Source organism: Carettochelys insculpta, chromosome 2, assembly GCF_033958435.1.
Source record: "Carettochelys insculpta isolate YL-2023 chromosome 2, ASM3395843v1, whole genome shotgun sequence".
In the NCBI taxonomy this organism is placed as follows: Eukaryota; Metazoa; Chordata; order Testudines; family Carettochelyidae; genus Carettochelys; species Carettochelys insculpta.
In genome coordinates, this window is record NC_134138.1 from 3,725,419 (window position 1) to 3,747,537 (window position 22,119).

A 22,119-nucleotide genomic window follows, 5' to 3' on the forward strand; every position below is an offset into this window, starting at 1 on the left:
GTGGCTGGACGTGTGCCCTGGCAGCCTCCGCAGCCCAGCCCTGCAGAAAGGTCTCCCCCTTGCTCTAGACCAAATTGTGCAGGGCGCAGCAGGCACCCACAATCTGGGGGATGTTGTTGGGGCCCGCATCCAGGCGGGTCAGGAGACATCTCCAGCGTCCCTTCAGGCGGCCAAATGAGCGCTCCACCACCTGGCGCGCACAGTTCAGGCGCTCGTTGAAGCGCTCCTGGCTAGCGGAGAGATGGCCCGTGTAGGGGTGCATGAGCCACGGCCGGACGGGGTAGGCCGCATCTGCGATGATGCAGAAGGGCATGGTGGTGTCCCCCAGAGGGATCTCCCACTGGGGGATGTAGGTCCCCGCCTAGAGCCGGCGGCACAGGCCCGAGTTCCGGAAAACCCGGGCGTCGTGGGTGCTGCCAGGCCAGCCCACGTAAATGTCCTGGAAACGTCCCCGGCTGTCCACCAAGGCCTTGAGGACGACAGAATGGTAGCCCTTGCGATTGAGATATCGTCCGCCACTGTGATGCGGGGCGCGGATGGGGATGTGAGTCCCATCCAGAGCCCCGAAGCAGCTGGGGAAGCCCAGGGTGGCAAAGGCGGCGATGGTGGCATGTGGGTCCCCCAGCCTCACGAGCCTGTGCAGGAGCATGGCGTTGATGGCACGCACAACCTGCAGAGAAAGCACATGGGACGGCACCAATGAGGGGTGAGCAGCGTGTACGTGGCCCTGCCCTGCCCTGCTCTGGCCCCCCTGCCCTGCTCTGGCCCCCCTGTCCTGCCCCCCCTGCCCTGCTCTGGCCCCCCTGCCCTGGCCTGCCCTGCCCTGCCCCCCTGCTCTGGCCTCCCCCCGTGGGTTCGCTTACCTCCATGACGACAGCCCCGACGGTGGCCTTTCCGACACCAAACTGCTGTCCCACGGATCGGTAGCTGTCTGGAGTGGCCAGCTTCCAGACCGCGATGCCGACCCATTTCTGCACCGTGAGGGCATGCCGCATAGCAGTGTCCTGGTGCCTGAGTGCGGGGGTGAGCCACTGGCACAGCTCCAGGAATGTCTGCCGGGTCATCCTGAAGTTCCTGAGCTAGGGGTCGTCGTCCCACTCCCCAAGCAGCAGCCACTCCCACCAGTTGGTGCTGGTGGGGTAGCTCCACAGCCGCTGGCGTGTGAGGCGGAGGATGGAGCGGGGTGCTGCAGGGGTAGGGGTTGAGCCCTGCTGCCCTGGGGGCATCTCCTCCCCTGGGGCAAGGAGGTGCTCAGCTGCCTCCCGCATGGCATGGGTCAGGGCAAGCCCTGCTCCTGCTGGGAGGGCTGGGTGGACCTCTAGCTGCTGCTGCTGCTGCTGCTGCTGGGGGTCCATGACTGCGGCGCCCGGGGTCTGTGTGCCTATGGCTCCTCAGACCGCGTGCTGTGCAGGCTGAGTGTGTGTGGGAGGGGCCCTTTAAGGGAGCAGCTAGCTGTTGCCCCGGAAGCGCTAGTCCGCCCGTTGACCCTGTCTGCAGCTGTGCCTGGTATCCATATTTCGATGTGTGCTACTTGGGCGTGTAGACGTACCCTTGCTGCGCCTATTTCGATGTTGGGCTGAGCAACGTCGAAGTTGAACATCGACGTTGCCGGCCCTGGAGGACGTGTAGACGCTATTCATCGAAATAGGCTACTTCGATGTAGGCTTCACGTGTAGACGTAGCCTCAGTGTAGGAAAGAAACTTTTAATGAAAGAGGCAGAGAACTCACATGGCAATAGCTTGGGAAAATCCCACACCCAGAGTTCATAACCAACCCTCAAGTAACTGTCCCAGCTCAGATGGATTGAGCAGTGTCCTTTGCCTCTCAGGCTCACCAGTCCAGTACTGTAAAGATCCAATCCACACACCCAAACTTTCTCTGCACCCCACCTCAAATGCCCCACTTAAGCTCTGTCCAGTCCGTGCAGGCCCTGACACATCACCCTGATGCACCCCTCATTGAGCCTGAGGCAAGGCCAGACAACCTCTCATTGGTCCCATGTCCTGCTTGCCCCCCCACTGGCCGTTTGTCCCCTCTATTGTGGCTGGAGGCAAAACCAGCTCTCCATGGCTTGAGCCGCCAGTTCTTCTGCTCAGCTCGTAGCAGTTTCAGCTTTGGGCCTAACTACAGCACCTACCAAGAAGGAGTCTCACAAAGGCTACATCTACGCTAGCCCCTTCTTTCCAAAAGGGGCATGGTAATAAGCAAGGTCAGAACATGCTAATGAGGCACTACCATGAATATGAGGCACCTAATTAGCATAACGGCAGCCACAGCAGGCTGCCTATGCAGTGCAGATGGGGGCCTTCGCAAAGCCCCTTATTCCTATTTGGTTTTAGGGGCTTTTGAAGACTAGGGGGCTGTGGCCACACTTGGCCAAAATTTTGAAATGGCCGTGCTAATGGCCAAATCGAAGAATACCAATGAGGTGCTGAAATGAATATTCAGCACCTCATTAGCATACTGCCGCCCGCGGCACTTCAAAAGTGCCCCATTTTGCTTGCGTGTGGGTTGGCTACATGGGGGTCCTTTCCCAAAGGACCCTGCACACTTCAAAATCCCCTTGTTCCTATCCACTGATAAGGGGATTTCCAAGTCTGCAAGGGCCTTTCAAAAAGGATCCCCATGGAACCAAGCCACAAAGTGCCCTGTCCAGCAGCATGCTAATGAGGCACTGAATATTCATTTCAGCACCTCATTCCTGTTTTTCCATTCAGTTATTAGCATAGCCATTCCAAAATACAGCTTCAGTCCAGGAGATGAAAATCCTGTCTACAAATTCCATGCCTTCTACAGCACCCCTTTGCAACAGCTTATATTACCCCCAGAACAACCATCCACCACATGCTTACTACAAAAATCCAAGAACTTCTTCTATCTTTTTCCATGAAGAAAAGTTACTGAAAACTGATTACAACAAACCCCCACTCCTCCTGCAACCCCAGCTCAAAAACACCTGCAACCACATTTCCAAAGGTTTCCTCAAAAAGAAGAAAAAAAAAAAAACAGGACCCACATTGACCAAACACTTTCACTTCCAAAAAAAAGGTCTATATCCTCCACCCCCGATGAAAGGATCCCTGCGCAACCCAGTAGTGGTGCTTTAAAATTGATGCTTTTTGCCACTTGTGTGACAGGTCTAAATGGGGTGCTTTTCAAAAAAGGCTGCCTATTTTGAAGTTCCTTTATTCCCATTAGCTCATGAAAATAAGGGGACTTTGAGCTAGGTGGGGTCTTTTCGAAAAGGAGCCCTGTCTGGATGCCCTGCGTGGCGGCAAGAAGCGTCAATTTCGAAGCGCTGCTGCCGCCTGCATGCTAATGAAGCTCTGAATATGCATTTCCGCGCTTGATTAGTAAACTTCAAAATGGCCATTTGGGTGGCCATTTCGAAGTTTTGGGCACGTGTAGACACAGCCAACGTAGCTTGTTAGATGCTCGTTGTTCAGACAGAGCTGCTTTTGAAAAAAAACCCACGTAGTTTCAAGTTCCCTTGGTCTCATGTACTCATGAGATTTCTAAGTGTACCTATTGGATGCCGGGGGAGTGGGCAGGCGTAGCCTGCCCACAGCTACAAGGCCCCTCTCACGATGAGAGGGGACCCATTAAAAACAGCCCGGTTCCAAGTAAATACGGGGGACAACGAAAGAAAACCAGGAGCGGGAGTGAGGATCAAAGGTTTAAAATGACGGAGCCAGAGGGGGACACCGAGCAGAGGACCCCGGACAGCGCCCACCGTTCCTCAAAGGCGTCCAGGGAGTTGGTGGACGCCGCCCAGAGGAACTCTGCTCGGATTCGTGAGCGGAGGGAGGAACGGAAGTAGGCCCCACAGTCGCAGGTCACCCCCCCTGCCAGCCTCCTCTCCCTGGTTTTGTAAATGGCCATTTTGGCCGTGGCCAGGAGGAGGCTGACGAGGAGGTCCCGCGACTTTGTGGGGCCACGGATAGGGTGTGAGAGGATGAGAAGGTGTGAGGAGAAGTGCAGCCAGAACCTCAAGAGGAGGTTCTGGAGGAGCCGGAAGAGGGGCTGCAGCCTGGCGCACTCGATGTAGATGTGCGCCAGGTTCTCCCTCGTGCCGCAAAAGGTACAGGTGTCCGGGATGGGGGTGAACCGCGCCAGGTACACGCCCGTGCTCACCGCTCCGTGGAGGATTCTCCAGCTGATGTCCCCGGCGGGCCGCGGGACCAAGGTGGAGTAGAGGCCGGCCCACCGGGGCTCCCCACCCTCCGATGACGGCAAGAGGTCCCGCCATTTGTGATCGGGGCGGGACACGAGGGTGGGGAAGTGGAGCGTGTGAAGCACGAGCGCGTACAGAAGGTGTCGAGGCGTGGTTCGGAAGGGGACCGGCTGGAAAGTGTGCAGCCGGCTGAGGTGATGTGGGGGAGGGGGCGGGCAGGATCGCAAAGCCGGGGGCCCACGAAGAGGTCCGGAGGGCTAGGAGTGGGAGGGGGGCGGGGTGCACCCTCTCGCAGGACCCGGCCGAGGTAACTGTGAGCGGTGGAGGGCAGGGCAGCCTTCACCTCCTGGAGTACGAGACGGGAGGAGCGTAGGTCGGAGAGCCCCACGCGCCGGGCGAGCGCCGGGGCCTCCATCCAGTCCCCCCGCTCGTAGTCCAGGAGGTCTCCGACCCTGGTGATTCCACCTAGGACCAGCCTCCAGCGCACCGTGCGAGACTCCGCCGCCTGCACACGAAGGTGGGGGTTGTGTAGCAGGGGCTCCGCGAGGAGGTCTTCTCCCACGGTGGCCCCTAAGGACCTGGAGGCTGCGAGCAGCCGCCAAGTGCGGAGGAGGTCCTGGTAGAAGGCTGGCAGGTCCGAGAGGCCTCGCGGACGGTCTCTGCAGGATAAATAGAGGAGCTGCCAGTCGTATCGGAGCCCTCGGTAACGGCGGAGGAAAGCGTGCGCCAGCGTGCTCCACGCCGGACTATCTGCACTGTTGGTGTTGAGAAGCCTCTGCAGGGCCCGGAGGCGGAAGACATGGACCTGAGTGCGCGTGCAGGTCAGGCCCTGTCCCCCCTCCTCCGGGGGAAGATGGAGTACCCCTGCAGGGACCCAGTGCAGTCCTGGCCAGAAGAACTCCAGGATTAACCTCTGGAGCTGGTCCAGGAACCCGGGGGGTGGGACCAAGGTGCTGAGGCGGTGCCAGAGCATGGACAGGACAAGTTGGTTCAGCACCAGCGCTCTCCCTCGGAGGGAGAGACACTGGAGTAGCCCTGTCCACCTCCGCAACCGCTCAGCGACCCTGCTCTCTAGGCCTTGCCAGTTTTCCGGCGGAGAGGGATGCGTGGCGGAGAGAAAGACGCCTAGATAGAGCAGCGGACCCGCGCTCCACCGGATGGCCTGAAGCGCGGGTGGGAGGCGGCTCATCTGCCAGCCGGTCCCGACCACCACGTCAGAGCTCTTGACCCAGTGGACCCGGGCGGAGGAGGCTGCCGAGTAGATAGCTTGGTAGGCCTCCAGACGCGCCAGGTCTCCCGGGTCCTGGACGACGAGGAGCACGTCGTCGGCATACGCCGACAAGACTAGCCGCAGCCCTGCCTCTGGAAGCGCCAATCCCGTAAACCTTCGCCGAAGGAGGCAGAGGAAGGGCTCGATGGCCAGAGCGTACAGCTGTCCTGAGAGCGGGCAGCCTTGTCGTACTCCCCGTCCGAAGCTGACCGGAGCGGTCAGGGTCCAGTTGAGCTTGACCATGCACTCCGAGGCAGCGTACAGCACCCGGAGAAACCCGACGAAGCGGGGTCCGAAGCCGAAGGCCTGCAGGGTGCCTAGGAGATACCCGTGGTCCACCCTGTCGAACGCCTTCTCCTGGTCCAGGGACAGGAGGGCGAACGACAGGCCGTCCCTACACCCAAGCTCTAAGAGATCCCGGACCAGGGACAAATTCTGCAAGATGGTGCGGCCCGGGACGGTGTAGGTCTGGTCGGGGTGGACCACGTCCTGCAGCACGGACCCCAAGCGACGGGAGATGGCTTTGGCAATGATCTTGTAGTCCGTGCTGAGGAGCGAGATGGGACGCCAGTTCTTGAGGTCACGGGGGTCCCCCTTCTTCGGTAGCAGGCTGAGGACTGCATGCCTGCAGGAAAGGGGGAGCACCCCGCTTTGCAGGGCCTCGGCCCAGACGCCAAGCAGGTCTGGGCCGAGGACATCCCAAAACACGCGGTAAAACTCCACGGTCAGCCCGTCCATGCCCGGGGATTTATTGGTGGGCATGAGACGGAGGGCTTCCGAGAGCTCGGCCAGAGTGAGAGGAAGCTCCAGCCGGTCCCGGTCACCCGTGCTGACCGACGGGAGTTGGTCCCAGAGCACCCTGCGGGCGTCGGCGTCGGTCGGATCCGGGAAGAAAAGGGCGGCGTAGAAGGCGCGAGCCCTCGCGCGCATCTCCACCGGATCCGTAAGAGGGGTGCCATCCTCCGCCAGGAGGCAGGGGATATGTTTTTGGGCGCCCCTCTTTTTCTCCAGGGCGTAGAAGAAGCGGGAGCCGCGGTCCATCTCCCGCAGGAGTTGGATTCGCGACCTCACCAAGGCACCCTGTGCCCGATGGGCATCGAGGGTCCTGTGCTCGTCCCGCTTCTCCTGGTATGTGCCGCAGAGGGATGGATCTCCGGGGCTGGCGGCTAGACGCCTCTCCAGCTCAAGGACCTCCCGTTCCAGCTGCCCTATCAACGCATCCCGCCGCCGGCTGGCCCCCCGGGTATAGTCGCGGCAGAAAAGCCGCGCGCGCACCTTTCCCAGGTCCCACCACCGCCGTGCCGAGGGAAAGGCGTGCCGCTGCTCGCGCCAGGCCAGCCAGTACTCCCGGAAGGATGCCACGAAGCCCACGTCCTCCAGCAGGCTGTTGTTAAAATGCCAGTAGGCCCACCCCCGCTTCCCCGGCGAGAGGGAAGCCTTCACGGCCACCAGATGGTGGTCCGAGAAGGGGGCCGGCCGTACGCTGGAGGCGTGGGCCTGGGAGAGATGGTGCCGCGAGATGTAAATGCGGTCCAACCGGGAGTGTACAGATTTATGGCCCACCACCCGGACGTAGGTGAAGCCGGCGTCCTCGTCCGGGTGGTGGCTGCGCCAGACGTCCACCAGGGAGCGACGGTTAATGAGCTCCCTGAGGACGTCCGCAGCGGCCTGGCACTTCTCGGTCCCCGTGCGGTCCCGCTCCTCGAGGGTGCAGTTGAAATCCCCGCCGAGGACCAGGCACTCGCGAGGATCGATAGTGTCGAGGAAGGCTGCCGCCTGCCGGAAGAAAGGGGTTCTCTCCGGGCCGAGTGTCGGGGCATAGATGTTGACAAGGTGAAGAGGCAGCCCCTCCACCCGCACCCGGAGATACAGCAGGCGGCCCGGCACGACCTCGACGCTCCCCAGCACCTTGGGCTGCAGGTCTGGGGAGAACAGGGTCGCTACCCCGGCCCGCCGGGCCGAGAGATGACTAAAGTGGACCCCGTCTCCCCACTCCAGCCGCCACTTGGCTTCGGCGGCCGGAGTAGTGTGAGTCTCCTGTAGAAAGGTGACCGAGTACCCGCCCTCTCGGAGGAAGGAGAGCACTCGGCACCTGCGGAGACCCGACCCGCAGCCCCTGACGTTTAGTGTGGCAAAGATGAACGGCGCCATTTGGAGGGCTGGGGAGGATCCTCGCCAGAGGGAGCGCCGGCGGTTCCCGTGGGGCCACGCAGCAAGCCGTGAGCCACGCCAAAGGTGACAAGGGCGTCGCAGATGCCACGGGCCCGTTGATAGACCGCGGCGTCCCTCTTCCCGGTCCCCTTGCCCTCCCTCAGAAGGGCCCTCGCGGACTCCAGGACAAAATGAAAATCTCCCCAGCGCTGGAGGGCGAGAGTAACCTTGTTCTTGGAGCCGCGAACGTCCTCCAAGAACTGGCACATCTCACCCGCCAGCGCGTGGGGTGCCGAGGTCTCGGGGTCTTGAGAACCCGTCGGCCTCGCGTTCTCTTGGGCCCCCTGGCCAGAGAAGAGGTTGGGGGAGGGACTGGGGCCTAAGTTTGGGAGGGATGAGGGCGGCGGAGGGAGAGCAGCCCCGGAAGTGCTGGGAGAGGGCAGTGCAAGAGGGGCCTCCTGAGGGGTTACGTCCTCGGGGGCAGGTATGAGTGGGCAGGGGTAAAAGGGAGGGGGAGGTATGGGGGCAGGGGAGGTAGAGATCAGTGGGGGAAGAGAGGGGTCATGCGGGGGAGGGAAAGGAAGGAGTGGGGGGGAGGAGGAAGGGGAGGGTTAAGAGTGGGGGGGATTGCGGGTTTTGGAGCGGGGCATTGGCTGGGAAGGGGTATGGCGGGGGTGGCAAGCAGTGAGGCCAAGGTGGGAGCAAGGGCGGAAATATGGGCCAAGGAGGTCTCCAGGAGGGGGGCTTCCTGAGGCAATGGCAGGGTAGAGGTTGAGGTGCCGGCACTCTCAGCGGGAGGCGCCGGCAGGTCGGGGGAGAGGGTATCGGGGTTTTCAGTTGCAGGGACGAAGGGGGGGTGCAAGGGGAGCCCTAATTCCCCTAGGGCGTCTGGGGGCTGGCCGACCTCCGCCGGGGGGTCGTCCCTAGTTGGGGGAGGGGTTGCCCCTTGGGACAGCTCAGGGCAGAAGGAGGTGGCAAGTGAGGGATCGCTGGTGGGAGGGGTGAGGGAAAGTGGGAGGGGTGGGAGAGAGTCCAAAGGCGGCCCACAGGCCTCTAATAGCAGGCCTTCCATGTCCAGGGCCACCGGCGTGAGGCCCAGGGCCTCGACCTCCTGTGAGAGGAGGGCGAGGTTGGGAGCCACCTCCTCCGGGCGCTCCATTACAGCCGCCTGGGTAGCGGCTGGAGGGGTGTCGGAGGAGGGCGCGGGCACAGGGAGGGCCGTCTCGGCCTCTTTTGGCTCTGGCTCCAGGGCCGAGGGGGTGTTAATTTCCTCGGCCGCCGCGGCGGCAACCTCCATCACCCCTGGCAGATGGTTGGTAGCCGGGGGTTCGGCGGGTGGAGCGGGGCTGGCGGATCTCTTGGGTGCCTTGCGTGGCACCTCCACCCCGTCCTCCGGCGGGGTGGGGTGCCGGACGCGCGCACCCCCTTTTTTCCTTTTCCCCCCCACCAATACCCAGTCCTCCGAGGAGGCGGGCTGGGCAGTAGAGGAGGAGGGGCCAGGGGATAGAGCCGACAAGGAGGGAGGGAGGGAGGAGCGGGGTGGGGCGGCGAGGGAGAGGGGCGGCCCGCCCTGGGGTGGTCCCTCTTTTGGTCCTGCCGCCGGGCCTGCCTCCCTCTCCTCCACGGGCCTGGCTTTTGTGCCCGCTCGGGCGCCGGCGCCCGCTTCTTCTCTCCCGGCACCATGCTGCCGGGCGCCCTCCGACGCCCGAGCAGCGATGGATCCGTCCGGGCCTAAAAGAGGAGGGGCGGTCCCAGGGCCTGTCGCGGTCGGGGCGCCGCCGGTCTCGTGGCTGACGCCCCCCGGGTCGGAGGAGGTCCCGGGCTCCTCTCCTTCGTGCTGGGCCAGGGGGCAATCCCTCTGGACACGCCCCGCCGCCCGGCACCCGAAGCTCCGGGCCTCCCCCAGGGTGTAGAAGACCCGGTACTGGGCCCCTTGATAGGGCACCAGTATAGTCCCCTCCTGGGCCACCCCGCCCTGTGCTGCCACCGGCGGCAGTTGAACTCGGGCCTGCCGGCGGAATGAGAGCACGTGCCGGAGGGCGGGGTCTTTGCAGCCTAGGGGGAGGGGACTCAGGACCGTCAAAGGCCGGCCCAGGGCGGTGAGGAAAGGCAGAAGGGCGGCATTGGGAAGGAAGGGCGGGACGGACGAGAACACCACCCGCACGCCCAGGTCTTCCAGCGGCTCCAGGGGCACGTGCACGCCCCCAACCACCAGGCCCCTCTCCACCGCCTCCTGGGCGGCAGCCTCCGAAGCCAGGAAGAAGACGATCTTCCCGAACATCCGGGACGCCGCCACCACGGCCGCGGACCCCACCACCCGTGCCAACGCCCGCACGTAGGTCTCCACATGGGGCGAGGCAGCCACCAGGAGGCAGCGGACCCCGTGCCTCCTGGTGAGCGCGGGGAAGGGGCCGCGACCGTCGGGGATGGTAGTCCTGGCGGAGGCGGAAGGAGCAGGGTGCAGGGCGGCGGCCGCCGCCTGGGCATACGACCTGGGGGCCGAGATGTCGGGGCCCCCAGGGGTGGTGGAGGGAGCAGGGGGAGGGGGAGAAGGGGAGGCTGCGGCGAATGCTTTTGCAGCCGGGGGGAGAGTCCCCGCCACGGGGGGTTTAGCCTTCCGGGCGGGGCTCTTGCCCTTTCTTTTCCCCTGGCCCTTCCTGCCCTTTTGGGGGGGTGGGTTCGGGGCCAGGTTGCTGGAGGACGCCGCGGCGGAGGTGGTGGGAGCCCCGGAGCCTGCGCCCGCGCCCTCAGCCGACATGGCGGCAGAGTCTTGGGCGGCCCTGGGTGAGTGGGCCGCTGTTTCGGGGGTGGGAGGGGTGACAGTGGAAGACGAGGGGAGGAGGGGGTCACCGGATGACCCTCCGGCGGGTGTGGGGGTCATGGTGGCGGGTTTATAAGATGGGGGAAGTTTGTTGGGCGTGGGGCCTTTAAGAGAGAGCGGGGGAGGGGAGGAGAGTGGAGGGGAAGGAAGGGTGGAGGCGTGGCTGCCCCTCCCCCACCAGCGGGGCTGAGGACCCAGTCAGGTGGGGGAAGGGCAGAGCGAGGGCAGTGAGGTCAGGGGAAGGTGAGACCTAAGATGGCCGCTGCTCCCAGCACAAGATGGTAAAATGGCTCCTTTTCTGCACTGGGATGTGGGGAATTGAAGTTTGTGCGTGTGGGGGGGGGGCTCAGGCGCTTGGGTGAAGTGAAAAATAAAGGGGGGTGGGAGGGGGCGTGGGCACAGCCAACCTGGTGGAAATGGGGGGGTGGGGGTGCCCACGTGCGCCTGAGGGTGGGGGGGGCCCACAGCAGCTGCTGCAGAGTCTTTAACAAACCAGGGGGAGAAGGAAGGGGCAGCTGGTTAGAAGGGGGCCCAGGTGGAGGAGGGGCCCCCAGCGGCGGCTGGGTGGGGGTGGGGGGGCAGTAAGGGGGGGTGGCTGCAGGGGTGGGGCAGGGGCACACCCTAACACCCCACCCCTGGCTATGCAGCCACCCCTCTGGAGCCCCGGTGGAAAAGAAGGGCTCTGCCCAAACTCACCCCTCCCAGGCCACTCCACAGGAGGAGGCCTGTGGAGGGGGCCCAACCACCGCTTTCGGAAGCCCCTTACCTTTCCTGGGGGGGGAGGATGCAGCAGCTGCTGGATGAGGAGGTGGGCTGCTCAAGTGGGGGGCAGCAGCAGTTCCCCTGCCTTTGGTTGTGTGGGGAATGGGGAGCAGGGGAACGCAGCGCTGCTGAAGGCTGGGAGGACTGAGTCTCCCAGAGGTCATCTGCTTGAGTATGCAAAAGATGTGCATGTGTCATACGTTTTCAGGCAAAGCCTAATGGGTAGCAAGTTAGCCATGAGATTTGGTCTATTGTAAACATGTAGTTGTAAAATCACAATTTAAGCTGACACTTAAAGCGGGAGTTGTGAGATGTCACCAATGCTCTGGGTTGTTGTGGGGGACAGGGCAGCCACCGTAGCTGTTAAAGACGTTGATTACACAGGGCTCCCTGGTTTAAAGCCTGTGGAGGGAACAAGGGATGAGTACTGGTTGAGCTAGTTTGCTGAGTGCCATGGCCTTGCCTATGCTTTGGCCACATAGCTGTAAATCTGGCTTGACAAACTCTCCCTAGCTGCGTATACATACGCACGCTGCTTTGAAGTAGCAGCACCAACTTTGAAATAGCGCCCGTCACGTTTATATGCGTGGGGAACTATTTTGAAGTTCACTTTGATGTTAAATGGTGAGACGTTGAAGTTGCTAATCTCATGAGGAGATAGGAATAGCGTTCTACTTCTATGTTCAATGTCAAAGTAGGGACTGTGTAGACGATCTGTGTCCCACAACATAGAAATTGCTGGGTCCTCCATGGCTGCCATTAACTGGGGGGTTGAGAGATGCTCTTTTTCCAGCCCCTGCGGGGCTCTATTGTCACTGTGGGCAGCAGCCCTTAGCCCAGGGCTTCTGGCTGCTTCTGCGGTAGCTGGGGATTTATACTGCAGGCACAGGGTCTGCAACCAGTTGTCAGGTCTGTGTATCTTGTGTTGTTTAGTGCAACTGTGTCTGGGAGGGGCCCTTTAAGGGAGCGGCTGGCTGTTGAGTCCACCCTGTGACCCTGTCTGCAGCTGTGCCTGGCATCCCTATTTCGATGTGTGGTACTTTGACGTGTAGACGTTCCCTCGCTGCGCCTATTTCGATGTTGGGCTGAGCAACGTCGAAGTTGAACATCGACGTTGCCGGCCCTGGAGGACGTTTAGAGGGGGTGTTTGTCACTGGGGGCGGTGGAGAGCGCAGGGCCGGGGGGGGTGTTTGTGACTGGGGGGCGGTGGGGAGCATGGGGCCGGGGGGGGTGTTTGTGACTGGGGGGCGGTGGGGAGCGCAGGACCGGGGGGGTGTTTGTGACTGGGGGGCGGTGGGGAACGCGGGGCCGGGGGGGGGGCGTTTGCGGCTGGGGGGCAGTGGGGAGCGCAGGGCGGGGAGGTGTTTGTGACTGGGGGGCGGGGGGGAGCGCAGGGCCGGGGAGGTGTTTGTGACTAGAGGGCGGTGGGGAGCGCAGGGCCGGGGGGTGGTGTTTGCGGCTGGGGGGCGGTGGGGAGCGCGGGGCCGGGGGGGGGGCGTTTGCGGCTGTCTGCAGCTGTGCCTGGCATCCCTATTTCGGTGTGCTACTTTGAGGTGTAGACGTTCCCTCGCTGTGCGTATTTCGATGTTGGGCTGAGCAACGTCGAAGTTGAACATTGACATTGCTGGCCCTGGAGGACATGTAGAGGGGGTGTTTGTCACTGGGGGCGGTGGAGAGCGCAGGGCCGGGGGGGGTGTTTGTGACTGGGGGGCGGTGGGGAGCGCAGGGCCGGGGGGGGTGTTTGTGACTGGGGGGCGGTCGGGGGCGCAGGGCCAGGGGGGGTGTTTGTCACTAGGGGGCGGTGGAGAGCGCAGGGCCGGGGGGGGTGTTTGTGACTGGGGGGCGGGGGGGAGCGCAGGGCCGGGGGGGGTGTTTGTGACTTGGGGGCGGTCGGGGGCGCAGGGCCAGGGGGGTGTTTGTCACTAGGGGGCGGTGGAGAGCGCAGGGCCGGGGGGGGTGTTTGTGACTGGGGGGCGGTGGGGAGCGCAGGGCCGGGGGGGGTGTTTGTGACTGGGGGGCGGTGGGGAGCGCGGGGCCGGGGGGGTGTTTGTGACTAGGGGGCGGTGGGGAGCGCAGGGCCGGGGGGGGGTATTTGTGACTGGGGAGCGGTGGGGAGCGCGGGGCCGGGGGGGTGTTTGTGACTGGGGGGCGGTGGGGAGCGCGGGGCCGGGGGGGGGGGCGCGTTTGCGGCTGGGGGGCGGTGGGGAGCGCAGGGCGGGGGGGTGTTTGTGACTGGGGGGCGGGGAGGAGCGCAGGGCCGGGGGGGTGTTTGTGACTAGGGGGCGGTGGGGAGCGCAGGGCCGGGGGGTGGTGTTTGCGGCTGGGGGGGCGGTGGGGAGCGCGGGGCCGGGGGGTGTTTGTCACTAGGGGGTGGTGGGGAGCGCAGGGCCGAGGGGTGTTTGTCACTAGGGGGTGGTGGGGAGCGCAGGGCCGGGGGGGGGGCGTTTGCGGCTGGGGTGGTGGGGAGCGCAGGGCCGGGGGGTGTTTGTCACTAGGGGGTGGTGGGGAGCGCAGGGCCAGGGGGGGTTGTGTGTGTGTGTGTGTTTGGCTGGGGGGCGGTGGGGAGCGCAGGGCCGGGGGGGTGTTTGTGACTAGGGGGCGGTGGGGAGCGCAGGGCTGGGGGGTGTTTGTGGCTGGGGGGCGGTCGGGAGCGCAGGGCCGGGGGGGTTGTGTGTGTGTGTGTGTTTGGCTGGGGGGCGGTGGGGAGCGCAGGGCCGGGGGGTGTTTGTGACTAGGACGCGGTCGGGAGCGCAGGGCCGGGGGGGTTGTGTGTGTGTGTGTGTTTGGCTGGGGGGCGGTGGGGAGCGCAGGGCCGGGGGGTGTTTGTTTCTAGGGGGCGGTGGGGAGTGCAGGGCTGGGGGGTGTTTGTCACTAGGGGGCGGTGGGGAGCGCAGGGCCGGGGGGGTTGTATGTGTGTGTGTGTTTCGCTGGGGGGCGGTGGGGAGCACAGGGCTGGGGGGTGTTTGTGACTAGGGGGCGGGGGGAGCGCAGGGCCGGGGGGGTTGTGTGTGTGTGTGTGTTTGGCTGGGGGGCGGTGGGGAGCGCAGGGCTGGGGGGTGTTTGTCACTAGGGGGCGGTGGGGAGTGTGGGGCCCCGGGCTGTTTGGGTCCAGGGATCGCGTCAGGTGCAGGGGCCGGGCCACCAGGCCACACTAACGCCCCTCTCCCTCCCTCGCAGAGGTCCCCCTGGCAGCAGTGCCCCAGCCCACCACAATGTTCCACGGGATCCCTGCTGCGCCTGGCCCAGGAGGTGAGTCTCGCTGTCCCTGCCGCCGTGGGGAGCAAGGGGCCCCACAGCACCACCCCATGGCCTGGGCTGAGACACAGACTGGCCCGGTCGACACCTGACAGAGCCCTGCTTGCTGGCCATGAGCAGGGCTGTGACCCAGGCCCACCCCGCCCCTGGCCAGAGACCCAGTGACACCGTGGGCTCCAGCTCCCCTCAGGGGACTGCCCGCCCTCAAAGTCCCCAGGGGTCAGGCTAGCGGGGCTGGGGGCAGCAGAGTGGTGGGACACTGGGCTCATGGGAGGGTGGGTATCACGGCCACAGAGGCAGGTTACGAAGCAATGGCTCAGTCTGCATCAACAGGGGTTAGGATAGCACAGCAGTTCCCAAATTGGGTTGGGACCTCATTTTAATGAGTTCCCCTGGGTTGGCTTAGACTTGCTGAGATCGAGGCCAGACAAAGGGCTTCAGCCCTGTGCAGTGGGGCTCAGGTTCCAGGCCCCTCCTGGGGCTGCAGCCTGGGTCCTCAGCCTCTCCTTTCTTCGGGCAATGGGGCTGGTCTTTTGTTTCCCTTACTCGCACCCCTGGTGGCAGGGCCTGGGTTTTGGCTGAGGCATGTGTCTGTGCATTACTTTTTCTTGGCAGAAGTGGATTGTACAGCAATGAAGTTTGAGACCCCCTGAGATAAAGAACAGCTTTCCCACACTGAGGGCAGTTAAGCTGTGGAGCAGGTGCCCCAGGGAGGTTGTGGATCCCCATCAGTGGAAGTTGTTAAGAACAGGCTGGACAGATGCCTGGAAGGGATGGGCTCTGTTTACTTGGCCCTGCTCCAGTGCAGGGGCTGGACTCAACTTCTCAAGGACCCTTCCAGCTCAGAATCTGATTCTCCCTTGTGAACTGTGCTGGGTTCTCTGGCCTGGAGCAAGGGGCGGTGATCAGCAGGAGGGGCGGGCTGGAAGAGCGGAGCAGGCTGTAGAGGTCCTGGGTGCTAGCAGTATCCCTGTAGCTAGTAGGCTAAGGAGCTGTGGACGTGGTCCTTCCTAACACCGGGTTACCAGGAAGGTTTTGCATTGTGGGCGTCACTGGTAGGCCCCTAGCTATAAGTGCTAGGTCTGTTCATGGATTTCCTCTTTTTCAGCCCCAGGGAATAAGCCAGAACTGTACGAGGTGAGTAACGCTGGTCACGTTCCCCTCCTCGTCCTGTCTCTGGCACAGGAGGCAGAATGACCTTCCAGCGTACGTCGGGTTTGGCTCTGCAAACGGTTTCACAGCCCTCAGTGCTGGAGCATTCAGGGGACCCCAGCTCTTGAGGTGATTCCCAGCTCCTTACCTCCATCTCAGTGTGGGTTTCTCTGGTCCCTATCTCCTCCACCCTGTGGTGAGGATGCAGGAGGTCCGTATCTGTCAGCTCCGTCCCCACCTGCTTCCAGCCTGTCCATTTGTGCAGCTGACCACACACTGTGCGGGTACCTGACAGGCTGTGTATCTGCTCTCCTTGCAGGAGGTGAAGCTGTATAAAAATGCACGGGAGCGAGAAAAGTGAGTCCATCCCCAGCCGAATGGGTTCCCATGTGGTACACAGTTCTGTGGGGCTTGGGAGTGCTGGGACTTCAAGCTGTTGTCTGCAGTGAGGTCCTTGCTCGGGAGATGCTGGGGCTGATGGTGCAGGGAGCTCTGCGTTCTGATGCTCTGTCCCCGCGCCAAGCTAGGAAGGACCCAAGAGCCCTTCTGCTCCGCCTCTGCCATTGGCCAGGGCAGCCTGCGGCTGAGAAAGATGCAATAGACGGAAGGGTCTTCTCCACAAAAAGGGAGTGCTCCTGCTGGGCTGTGGAGCATGAGAGCCCCTGTGCTGTTCCCAGGGACGCGGGCGCGTGTAGAGCGGTGGGGGTCACAGGCTATGCGCCTTCACGGGCTTCTGCGCTTGGGTTTCAGGTACGATAACATGGCTGAGCTGTTTGCGGTGGTGAAGACGATGCAGGCTCTGGAGAAAGCCTATATCAAGGACTGTGTCTCTCCCAACGAGTGAGTCCCCAGCTGGGTTTTGTTTCCAGCCTGGTCTCTCCCAGGGGAGCCAAGCGGATGCAGCAGCAGGAGCATCTCCTGCAGGATGCGTCGTTACCGAGTGGAGCAGAGTGACCTCCCCTCCCCAGGGCACTGCGGACACACTGGGGAGGGGGCTCAGAGAAGCATCAAAACAGCCCCTTAGTGCCCCCTCAGGCCCTGCCCACTTCCCCTGGGGGCCAGGCAACATTGCTCCATGCAGAGGGTCTCCAGTCAGAGACCCTGGGGAGCCTCCCCTGCCGTTGGGGCTGTTACAGTGTTCTCCTTTCCCCTGGGGACCTGCTTGTACATCCTCGACCTCCGTGTTCCCCTCCTGCTTGGCATGAGCCACTCCAGCTGTTCTTACTCCATGCACTGCCCCAGGTACACCGCAGCCTGCTCCCGGCTCCTGGTCCAGTACAAAGCTGCCTTCAAACAGGTACAGGGATCCGAAATTGGCTCCATCGATGAATTTTGCTGCAAGTTCCGGATGAGTTCAGCCTCCAGCAGTACAGCTTTTGGGGACTCTGGGACAGGAATCTCGGAGGGCTCCCAGAACAGTGGGGGCGGGGGGGGGGCTGTGTTGCTGCTGAGTTCTACATGTAGGCCGCATCGACACTAGTCCCCTCCTTTTGGGGCGAGTTGGGAATATGCTAATGAGGCACCACCGGGAATATGCAGTGCCTCATTAGCATAATAGTGGCCCCACACAATTGGAAAGCACAGCTTTTGAATTGTGCGCTACCTCTCTAGACGGGGGCTTTTTGAAAGGACACTCCTCCGCCCCCAGACTTTGAAAAACCCTTCTTCCTAAAACCAAATAGGAAGAAGGGGCTTTCGAAGTCCGGGGGGTCCTTTCGAAAGGCCCCTGTCTACATGGGCGGTGCGCGATTTGAAAGCAACACTTTCAAATCACATGCAGCCACCATTATGCTAATGAGGCTGTGAGGGGATTCGGGGTCTCCATCCTCTGCACCCCATCCGCAGGCAGGAGAACAGCAGGTTTATTAGGCAACAGGGCACAGCGTCGTACAGAGGAGTCAGTGCAGCCGGCAGAGACAGCCAGTCCAAGCCATGCTGGGGAGAGGAGGCCCCGAGGGGCCCCCGGAGCCGGGGTCTTGCCCCCTCCTTTGTCTCTCTCTCTCCCAGCCCCGACTAACTGCTTCCAACACCCAGTTCCAGTTCAAACCCCTCAGGCTGCACCTCCTCCTTTGTCTGCAGCCCAGGGGTGTCACCTGGTCGCCAGGTTACCCTCAGCAGGAGCCCCACGTGTACACACAGGTATCTCCCACTGCATCACAGAGGCACTGCATATTCATGGCAGCGCCTCCTTAGCATCTTCCCAACTCGCTCATTACCATGTCCCTTCTGAAAGGAAGGGGCTTGTGTAGACATAGCCCTACTGTGCCTGACTGACTTAGATGCTGGGGGGAGAGACTGCATAGATTTGTTTATTCCAAGCCTGGAGGAACCAGTGTGGTCACCCAGGCTGTTCCCCTGTGTCCCTCTGGCCAGAGCCCTGCCCCCAGCTCACTCCCAGAGCAGACCTGTCCCATGAGAAATACAGCCTGCCTAGATTTAAAAACTGTCGGTGCTGGAGAACCCACCAAAGGTGAATTACACTCTCGCGGTCACCTGGCTTAGAGAGGGGGCCCCTGGGCTTTGGGGGGTGAGTGTGCGCACGCGCGCGCGCACACACACTCTCTCCCTCCCTCCCCTGGACCAAAGGCACTTCCACCTTGTCGTAATCATATTACCTTCGTATAAATCCCGTGTACTTCCACGTCACACCTGCAGCAGTATTCAAGGTCACCACATCTCTAAAAAGATGTATTGGAATTGGGAAAGGTACAGAAAAGGGCAGAAAACCGATTAGGGGTATGGAATGGCTGGGGTATGGTGTGGGGAGAGTAGTAAGAGTGGGATTTCTCAGCTTGGAAAAGAGGCGGCTAATGTCCAGAACATCCCAACTGGTTGGACAAAGTCGATAAGGAAGTGGTGTTCTGTCTTCCTTCTCCTAATGCAAGAACTAGGGGTCACCCCATGAAACAAACAGGTAGTGGGGTTAAAACAGACAGAAGGACGGAGTTCTTCACACAACGCAGGGCCAGCTGTGGGACTCCCTGCCACAGGGCAATGTGAAGGCTGAGACTATAACAAGGCTCAAAAACCTACTGGATACGTTCATGGAGAACAGGGCCACAAATGGCTGTTCAGCAAGGTGGACAGGGTGGTGCCTCTAGCCCCGTTTGTCAGAAGCTGGGACTGGGTGACAGGAGAAGGATCACCTTTTGGTGACGTGTTCTGGTCATGCCCTCTGGGGCACCCAGCACTGGTCACTGTCTGCGACCAGGCTGGGTGGCCCTATGTTCAGACCGTCTGGCCACGTTCTGTACTGTGCTCCCTTCCCCCAGCTTAGCACATGGAGCGGAACCCGGCTTTCCCTGGGAAATGCTCTTTGTTGGGGGTTATATGGTGCTTGTTACCCTGCCCTGAGCTTGCCCAGCCTCATTGTAACCCTCCTTCTGCTGCAGCTCGACTGCCCGCTGGCCATGGAGAGGATCAAGGAGGATCGGCCAATCACCATCAAGGACGACAAGGGCAACCTGAACCGCTGCATTGCTGACATCGTCTCTGTACGTTCCCGGGGCAAGGGGCTGTGCGCACTGTAATCCCGGCATCCTGTGCTTCTGGGACTTTGGCAGCTGGCCTGGCCTGTGCAGCTGCATGGCTGGTCCCCAGGGGGCTGTCAAGGGCCCGCTGTCCTGGCTTGCCCCCACCCTCCCAAGAGGGCCGGAGTGAGGTGCCCTGCTGCTAGCTTCCAGGCCATTGCTGAGGCACCTCTTTTCTCTTCCAGCTTTTCATCACAGTGATGGACAAGCTGCGCCTGGAGATCCGAGCCATGGATGAGGTGAGAATCATTTACAGAGGGACAGAGGATAAGACAGGGAGTATCTTACAGCCTTGGTATAAATCCAGGGTACACCCCTAGCTTGAATACTGCGTGCAGATGTGGTCGCCTCATCTCAAAAAAAAAAAAAACAAAAAAAAAAAAAACCACCCTTGGCTGTGGAAAAGTTTCAGAAAAGGGTAACAAAAACAATGGATTTGGACCGGGTCCATCTGAAGAGAGATTAAAAAGTCTGTGACTTTTCAGTTTAGAAAACAATAGATGAAGGGTGCGGGGACGACTAAGAGGTCGACAAAATCATGACTGGTGTGGAGGAAAAATAAGGAAAAGGTATTTACTTGTTCCCACCACACGAGATCTAGGGGTTACCCAGTGAAATTAGCAACAGGGTTAAGAACAAACAGGATGTATTTCTCATGCAGTGCACAGTTCACTTCTGGAGCTCCTGGCCAGAGGATGGCGTGAAGACCAGGACTTTATCAATAGAGTTCCAAAAAGAGCTAGATCCATTCAGGGAGGTGAGGTCCATCGGTGGCTGTTAGCCAGGATGGGCAGGAATGATGGCGCTAGCCTCCGTTTGTCAGAAGTTGGAACTAGATGACAGGAGATGGACCACTCAATGCTCAGCTGTTCTGTTCGCTTCCCTTGGGGCACGTGGCATTGGCCACTGTCCGAAGACAGGGCACTGGGCAAGATGGATTTTGGTCTGACCCGGTGTGGCTGGTCTTCGGAGAGAGAGGGGGACAAGCTAGGGGTGCATGGAGGCTTCACTGCTGGCAGCAGCGCCTGAAGGGGGGTGGGGCTTTCCCAGCCGGGCCCCAGGCAGGAAAAGCAGAAGCTCCATGCTTTTGTGCATCCAGATCCAGCCAGACCTGCGGGAGCTGATGGAGACGATGAACCGCATGAGCCACCTACCTCCTGACTTCGAGGGGAGACAGAAAGTGAACCAGTGGTGAGTAGGGTGCTCTGAGGCCCCTGCCCTCTGCAGGAGCAAGCCCGGGTCCTGACCCAGCTCTCCAGGACAGGGCCTGGACCTGCCTTGCCCCATGGCGCTCCTGCCACTCTGAGGGCATGGGGGAGCGCAGAGTGCCTTCGGGCCCAGCTCCATCAGTCTGCTCCCTCTGCAGTGGGAGGTGCTTGTCCCCAGCCCTGCTCGCCATGTCTGATCAGGGGCCTGGTTGCAGGGTGGGACCGTGGCCAGAGGAGCTACCAGCTTCCTCCTAGGCCAGCACTCAGGGCGACAAGTCATGGCTCGTGCCAGGTCCCTCCAGTACTAGTGCAGGCGCAAAGTGCAGCCCAGCAAAGGGCCTTCTTCCTGCTCTGGGGGCCAGGACTGTGCCTTGACTCTCCCGGGCAGGCTGCAGACGCTGAGCGGCATGTCCGCCTCTGACGAGCTGGACGATTCCCAAGTGCGCCAGATGCTGTTTGATTTGGAATCCGCCTACAATGCCTTCAGCCGGTTCCTGCACTCCTGAGGCTGGGTCCTGCGCCCTGCCTGGTCCTGAGGAGCGCCCTCCCACTGTAGCAGTCCAGCAGGCTCCAGGCCCTTTCCCCTAGGCTGCTGTTGGGGGCAGGAGGCTGGGAGTGGTGCACTGCAGCCATTCCCGCAGCAGGGTTAGGGTTGAGTCAAGGTGAACTGTGCTGCTGCAGGGCACGTTCACACTGGGCCAGCTCCAGCCAGCCTGTCTCCTCTCCTCCCTCCCCGTGAGTCCTGCAAGCAGGGCGGGAGACTTGTACACCTGCGGTAATAAACCCCCATGCTGGCTAGCCTGCGGTGCTGTGACTCTTGCTGGGTGGGAGAAGCAGGCACAGCTACTGCACCTGTACTCAGGGCCTGGACCAGCCCATCAGCTCAGATTTTCTGGGTGCCACAGCAGCTGGCTAAGGCAGGGCGCTCCACCCTTGCTGACAACAGGTCATGCCCCAGGCTGGAGGGGAGCCTGGGAAATGAGGGTGGGGGGTGTCAAACAGCTGTCCAGAGGGGGAGAAGGCTGGCAGGGTACAGAGCTCTGGCCCAAGCAGCAGAGGGCCAGGTCTCTGCGTCACTGTCTGCAGGGTGGCACAACGCAGGCCTGGAGCAGAGGAGACATACAGCACTTTATTGATTGGTTTCCCAGGCCCCTGCACCAGGCAGAAGCCCACCCTGTGCGGCCAAGAAAACACCAGCCAGCTAATAAGTCTGTCTGAACTAGTCCAGTGGCCACTGGCAGGCCAGAGCTAGAACCTGTACAGCTCGGGAATGGGGGACAAATAAAATATCACCCTCCACCGGTGTGGGGAGACGTGCAGTAGGGAAGGGCTCTTCTGCAGGTGGCCGCCTTCAGTCTCTGGCAGCTTATTTCCCCACGCTGGCTTCAGAGCCTGCTCCAAGGCCAGTGCTGCCCCAGGAGCCAACCCCCCACCCTGCCAGCAGCCCCAGGGTTCTGCTGCGCAGGTGTGACTGCAGCTGGTGAGACACCACAGGCTGGAAGCCAGCTCTCCGGGGACACTCTGGGACTTGCCACCCCTCTCTGTTAGCAGCACAGGCCCGGTAGCTCACTGCCTCCTGGGGACACAGCCGAGGCCTTGGTTCCAAAGCCCAGGGACCCCCATGGGGCAGAGTCCTGCAGCGTTCTGGTGCTCGGAGCCCGAGGCAGACAGGCCCAGTTCCACAACAGCAGCCGGGGCCCTGCCTCCTTTGGTTACGACGGGACCAGCAGCTCCCTTCTCAGCTTGCACTGGTGCCAGGTGGGGGGAAGCTGCAGGGCTCTGGGCCCCCAGAAAG

At 61.9% G+C, this 22,119-nt stretch overlaps 3 protein-coding genes across 3 annotated transcripts in view; 2 read left to right on the plus strand and 1 right to left on the minus strand.

Moving 5' to 3' along the window:
- LOC142009057 (vacuolar protein sorting-associated protein 28 homolog) overlaps window positions 1–12,044 on the minus strand; it is a 251,897-nt gene extending 239,853 nt beyond the window's left edge. The window contains exon 1 of the mRNA XM_074986501.1: window positions 11,184–12,044. Within this exon, the coding sequence (XP_074842602.1) occupies window positions 11,184–11,370 (187 nt within the window). The 5' untranslated portion in view covers window positions 11,371–12,044. The remainder of the gene's footprint in view (window positions 1–11,183) is intronic.
- Window positions 12,045–16,346: 4,302 nt separating this feature from the next.
- Window positions 16,347–19,436, plus strand: LOC142009370 (vacuolar protein sorting-associated protein 28 homolog). Its single transcript, XM_074987335.1, has 4 exons — window positions 16,347–16,426; window positions 16,649–16,943; window positions 18,979–19,080; window positions 19,302–19,436. The coding sequence occupies exons 1-4, from the start codon at window positions 16,347–16,349 to the stop codon at window positions 19,434–19,436; spliced, it is 612 nt and encodes a 203-aa protein (XP_074843436.1).
- An 86-nt stretch (window positions 19,437–19,522) lies between these two features.
- LOC142009056 (vacuolar protein sorting-associated protein 28 homolog) lies at window positions 19,523–21,604 on the plus strand. Its single transcript, XM_074986500.1, has 2 exons — window positions 19,523–20,307; window positions 20,713–21,604. Exons 1-2 carry the CDS (start codon window positions 20,114–20,116, stop codon window positions 20,828–20,830), a joined length of 312 nt encoding a protein of 103 aa, XP_074842601.1. The 5' UTR covers window positions 19,523–20,113; the 3' UTR covers window positions 20,831–21,604.
- Window positions 21,605–22,119: the final 515 nt, after the last annotated feature.

Excerpts from the sequence above, each read along its gene's own strand:
- LOC142009370 (XM_074987335.1), top strand. The coding sequence starts at position 16,347 with ATGGCTGAGCTGTTTGCGGTGGTGAAGACGATGCAGGCTCTGGAGAAA. Across the intron at positions 16,427-16,648 it reads GACTGTGTCTCTCCCAACGA|GCAACATTGCTCCATGCAGA; the intron begins GTGAGTCCCCAG and ends CCTGGGGGCCAG. Across the intron at positions 19,081-19,301 it reads GCATTGCTGACATCGTCTCT|CTTTTCATCACAGTGATGGA; the intron begins GTACGTTCCCGG and ends TTTCTCTTCCAG.
- LOC142009056 (XM_074986500.1), top strand. The coding sequence starts at position 20,114 with ATGGAGGCTTCACTGCTGGCAGCAGCGCCTGAAGGGGGGTGGGGCTTT. Across the intron at positions 20,308-20,712 it reads AGACAGAAAGTGAACCAGTG|GCTGCAGACGCTGAGCGGCA; the intron begins GTGAGTAGGGTG and ends TCTCCCGGGCAG.